Source organism: Phalaenopsis equestris, unplaced genomic scaffold (genome assembly GCF_001263595.1).
Source record: "Phalaenopsis equestris unplaced genomic scaffold, ASM126359v1 Scaffold001105, whole genome shotgun sequence".
In the NCBI taxonomy this organism is placed as follows: domain Eukaryota; kingdom Viridiplantae; phylum Streptophyta; class Magnoliopsida; order Asparagales; family Orchidaceae; genus Phalaenopsis; species Phalaenopsis equestris.
The window spans coordinates 211613-217612 of NW_018165544.1; the positions used below are offsets into that span (position 1 = coordinate 211613).

The 6000-nt window shown below is 34.2% G+C and overlaps 1 protein-coding gene across 1 annotated transcript in view; it reads left to right on the forward strand.

The window, feature by feature from the left end:
* LOC110033168 (COP9 signalosome complex subunit 6a-like) overlaps positions 1–5537 on the forward strand; it is a 61294-nt gene extending 55757 nt beyond the window's left edge. Inside the window, exons 7-9 of the mRNA XM_020737063.1 lie at positions 3981–4081; positions 4243–4298; positions 5241–5537. Coding sequence (XP_020592722.1) covers positions 3981–4081; positions 4243–4298; positions 5241–5322 — 239 coding nt within the window. The 3' untranslated portion in view covers positions 5323–5537. The remainder of the gene's footprint in view (positions 1–3980; positions 4082–4242; positions 4299–5240) is intronic.
* The last annotated feature ends 463 nt before the right edge of the window (positions 5538–6000 follow it).

Here is a 6000-nt window from a genome sequence, read left to right on the forward strand (position 1 = left end):
GAGTTGAGTCGAGTCAAAGAGGAAGACAAAGGAGGAGCTTCCTTGCATGCGTTACACTTCGATCATGCCCTAGCCAAGCGTCAAAGAAGAAGGAAGTTGTGCGAAAGGAAAAGCCGAAGCATTCGAACCGAGCTGAGCCTAGGAAGGAACCTCGTGCTTGAAGAAGAAAAGGAGGGGGTTGACCGAGGTAAGGTTTATATAATATTAAAACGTACTAATAATAATAATTATATTATTATTAATATTATATAAATAAAATATATATATATATATATAGACACACACACACACACATTTCGACAACTGTGGTTTCGCCCCCGACGTCCTTGTTTCCTGTCTGACAGAGCATCTTGTCGGCAGAGATAACATCGACTCTCCATTCCTATGCCACTGCAGTTGCCGGTGGCGGCCTCTCTATTCTTACTCGTGCTCTCCTTTAAGATTCAGAGACTAGTTTTCATATAGGTAAATCTTGCAATGTTCCACAATCATTTCACAAGGCTCTTGAAGATGGTGGGGATCACACTTTCATAAAAAAACTGGGAAAGAAAAATGGGAAGCCTGCTCTTATTCTCACAAAGGTTGAAATCAGCACTCTCGCATCTTCGTGGTGTTTTGCTCTAGTGAGAAAATTTCATTACGGTCACCAAAACTTGAAATCATTCGAAAAGAATTTGATGCTATGAAGTTGTTGGACATTTGGAATATTGGTTTACTTTACACTCGCATTTTTCTCGGAAAGTTATCAAGATCGACAACCATTATATGAAAATTTTGAAGTGGACTGTTGGTTTTGATAAAAAAGCTGAGTCCCCTATCATTCCAGTTTGGATAAAGTTTCTGACTTTAAAATTACATCTGTTCAATTTGGAAATTCTCTACTCCATAGCAACTGCTTACGGTAAGCCCTCAAGGTTGATAGTCCTACGCTTGCTGTCACTAGACCCTTTGTGGCTTGTGTGTTAGTTGAGAGAGATATTACTAAACAACCTCCGGATGAGATATGAATTGGAACCACTCACAACGGGTATTGGCAAAAGGTTGAAATAGAACCACACCCTCTCTATTGCTCTCATTGTAGTTTGGCCACAACTCTACTATTTGTTATCGTTTGCATCCTCTTCTAAGGCCGAAAATAGCTTAAGTTCAACCACTTATTATCCCTGTTGAGAAGATACAACCCTATTCTCTTTTCGACAACGCAGCTTCTGATGAAGAATAACATACTACAGCTACAGATCCAGTTGTGCTTATATCACCCACTGTTATTGAAGAAAGATCACTTACATGCTAAGACACACGAGAGTGCTTCTTTGATCCAATAATAAATCAGTCGGTACAACATGTAGTTGCTTCTAATGTTCAACAACCTGCACATCTCCAGCACACTTTAGACCAAGATCAGGTGAGCCAATCTTCGGAAGAGGAATGACAGGTCTATTCCAGAAGGAAGAAGAAAAATGGAAGCCGACTCCAGCTCGGGAACATATTGGATGATACATTGGTTACTACTGACAATGACAATCATCTTACCAACTTATTAGCTTGCTCCTTCCCTAGAATCAGAGGCAGAGGCAATACCAAATTGGGTCGCTCTCTAGCCACCTAATACTATGTATTTCAACACTTTTAGGTTTTTTCTTCAAGTCTCTAATGTACTTTTTCGTATTTTCTAGTTTCAGAACCACTTGTGGTTATTGTGTGGGCAGGGTGCCATACTTGGGCCCTCCCATACAGTGTATCTGTATTTTTCTTTCTAGTTAATATATTATCCTTTTAGGCTTTCAATATATATATATATATAATAGAAATTATGCGCGATTACATAAAGAAAATCTAACAGTTAAATAATGAAAAGCTACATGAATCATTTGTTACTAAATTTTAGTAGCATTACACCTTATGAATAACGAAATTTAAATAATGAAGTTAAATAATGAATTCACGAAATTTAGTAACGAATGATTCATAAGGTGTAAGCCGCACGTAATAATGAGATTATGGTAATGGACGAAATTCACGAAATTTAAATAATGAAAAGCTACCGATTTCGGCCTTAAATGTTGGATTTACTAAATTTCGTGAATGGATGGATTTAGTAAATCTGGGACGGACGCTTCCTGCAAAAAATAAGACATGAAGTTACCTTTCTCAATGGTTTCGGGTAGAAGAGCGGAAAGCGAAGAAGAATGGGAGTTTTGGGTCACTGTAAGTCGTGTCCCGTCGTTGCGTTTCTAGCTAGCTCTAATTGCGACATTATCGCGAGGGTTTGGTCACGAAGGAGATGGTTTTAAATGAAATAGAGAGGGGGGAGGGAAATGTGAGGGTTTCGGGGAGAGAGGAATGATGTAGGTGAGGGTTTTATTGATTTAATTTTATTTAAGTTAATTTTATTAATTTAATTGACTAATAATTAATAACTGATTAATTATTCTTTTATAAATGTTAAACTTTTTTTAACAATTAATTAATTTAGTAAATATATAATCATTAATTATCTTAATTTGTAATAAAATATTAATTGAATTTAAGAAGCTAGCAGATTTTGGCTATTTTGGAATGTTTTAAAAAGTTAACGGTTCATTGTTAAAGTCTAACGACCATGATAGATTTTTAAATTCTGAAAAAAATTGCCAAATAGTTTCATAGGATTTAACATGATTTACTAAATCATTCGTCAAACAGTTTTAAGATATAACCCTTTCATCATTTACTAAATTCGGATTTACAGGATTTACTCAATCCTATTAACTTAAATCTCATCCGTTGCCATACAACCCTTTAATCTATTTGTATAGACTTCAGATTGATTTAGATAGCAATAATAAAATCTTGCTCAGAGTAATTTTTCTAGGACTTATATGCGTTTACATCTAGATGCATTTCAAAGCAACAAATATAAGATTCATTAATTGACGTGCAATGGCATTGATTTCAATACGAATGTACCAGAAGCAGTGTTGAGCTACTGATGCATCTGAGGTTATATGTAAGCATTCACTCTAATGGAATATAAGCCTTCATTGTTTATGTGAATTAACTTAAAAATCATGCCGGTGGCGTGATGTTCCCCCAATTTTTTATGGATTAACTTAAATGTAGAAACCTATGCAGCTCCTATTGAGGCACCTGACTGTCTTAATGACATTACAAAAAGCCTTCTAATTAAATGGTAATGATCACAACAAGTGGCCTGGCGTGATACACATGGTTGTAGCATAAAATTATTAGACTTAGCACTAATATTCTCGACCCAGGCTTCTTGTCTATTTTGATTGAGGTTACAAAAAGCCTTCTAATTAAATAATGTCAACAAGTGCCCTAACGTGTTCACATGGCTGTAGCATAAAGTTATTAGACTTGGCATTAATATTCTAAACCAAGGCTTCTTGACTATTTTTACTGAGGTTACAAAAAATCTTCTAATTTAATGGTAAGAATCAGAACAAGTGATACACAGTTGTAGCATAAAGTTGTAGACTTGGCACTAATATTATTGTCCAATTCTTCATGACTATTTTGATTGTGCTTTTCACGATAAATTCTTGAAGATACGACAATGGTAAACTTGACAAGATTTCCCACCATCCACCGAATCCATTTCTGCTTTTCCATGACTCGACATAATGCAACATGTATGAATGCCACTTTCATATGTTAGTATTCCTATAAAGTTTAGAGCTACTGCCTTCTCTTGAATTTAGATTGCTTTTTGAATTGATAAGATAATTAATTGTGATACACCTAAGGGCTTGCCAACACATGTTTCGGAAGAAATGATAGAGAAAACCTTGATATTAGGGTGCAATCTATACATATTGACTTGTATCATGTGAAAATTCTTAGTTTCTTAACTTTTTACCTTTCTTGATTCCCACAATATTATTTTTATATTAGCAAGATCGATTTTTATCATATAATTTTTCCTACGCACATTCTCCCCTATTTTCATATATTTCTTATTTTTAATGAACTTGCAGGCGATGTTCCCTTTGATAATTCATTGCTGAGGCAAGCGTCAAGTCTACTAAGAAGGCTGCCAGCCATGGAATCAGAAAAATTTCAGGATGATTTCTTGATGGTGAGTTTTCCTACTTCTGACACATTGAAGTTGTGATTTTAAAGGGAAGTCCAGTGCATAATCACTTGTCCTAATTTATGCTCAAATGATTAACATTGTTGGCTTTTTGAACGCCACTTTTCTCCTTATATTGCAATAGTTGAGCGTGATTTCTCTTTCAGGAATTCAATGACACACTTCTTATAACCTACCTAGCCATGTTTACCAATTGTGCAAGGTATGTCTTATTTCTTTCTTTCTTTAAGTATCTTGAAATCATAAAATGGGGGGATTTACATATATACCACATAGTTCTTATGTATTTTTCTCATGTATTTTTTTTCTAAAACCTTAACTTGAATATTTACTATAATACTCAATTCTCTGAAATCACATAAAAAAAATATCACTAATATTAACTTGTCTAAAGTAAAATATACCTTTTCATGCATATGTTTTGTGTTGATTATGGCAATATATTGTCGCATATGTAAATATCAAATTTTAGATGTTTGATATATAAATACATCAAAATTGTTTGGTACTATGTAAACCCGCTGAAATAAAATTGCAAGTCATGCTGCGACTGTTGTTAATGAAATAATAATAATCATATGTGGAAAGTACGAGGATTCCAGTCTGACATTATATTTTAAGCATATATAATTTTCTGAAGAATGGGTAAGTTGCTTCGACTGTGATTAATAGATCGTAGAATAAGATCTTGAAAACTACATTCTAAAAATGTGGGGTAAGACTATGTAGATCACTCAGACCCATTTTGTTCGCTAAGTTTTAATTTTTATGAATCCTGTATTAAGATTTTGGGGCAGTTACTTGCATACCACAGAATTCTTATGTATTTATATATTTAACATGTAAACTTTCATATTTACGTGCATACCACTCAAATCTTTAATATTACATAGAAAAATATCACCACCACTGTTTCTTTAAAAGCTGAATACACCTTTTCACGCATAGGTATGTGGCACAAAGGTGTTAAAGTGTAAATATCAAACTACAGGTACTATATATGTAAATACATAAAAATTGTGTGGTATGTTTGCAAATTTTCGTTTTTCTTTCTTTTTAAACTGGGTTTTTGTCAATCTGAAACCACAAATAAAACTTCACCACCTCTCAAGTGTGTAAATATGATATTCTTTGATTTCCGCAGCACCATGAACGAACTGGTTGAAAAGTTCAATACCACTTATGATCGGCACAGCAGAAGAGGAGGAAGGGCTTCATTCATTTAATTCAGCAAAATTCTATATACATCATTTTCTTCAAAGCTTGATCACCACATGCACTTTGTAGTTAGAATGTAGAGTGAGATTGGCTTTATTTCCTGGAAGTATGTTAAGCTTTCAGAAAGAAAATATTTTCTCATTTCAGCCAATATCCTTTTTAGGTATGGTAATTTTGCTTTACAATTTCTCTGATTTTTCTCTTATGTTAACAGTTTAAAAAATAGTGCTTTTCTTTTTGTGTTTGTTATTCTCTTTGAAACCTCTTAGGATTGACATCAACTGATCATTTGGATATTAAATGCTTATAGAGAATGCGCTTTTTTTTTTTTTTTTTTCCTTGAAAGAATGGTCGGTGGCTATTATACGAGCCCCCGATCACCCTCATATGCTTAACTATTTGAGGATCGCCCTCACTACCGGCAAACTGGCCAAAGGGGGATTCGAACCCATGACTTGAGGGGACTCACGACCTTCAAAGAGGCTGCTCTACCAACAGGCCACCGCTGACAGCACAAATGCGCTTATGAATTATCCTGACCTTTTGTTTTTGCTTTTTTCACAAAATAATAAAAGTTTATATTTTAAAATTCAGTATATAATTTTACAACTTTGAGGCTGGTAATTTTATTTAGTGAAGCTTTGCCTTGTATTTTGAGACATAAAAAATAGGATTATATATATATA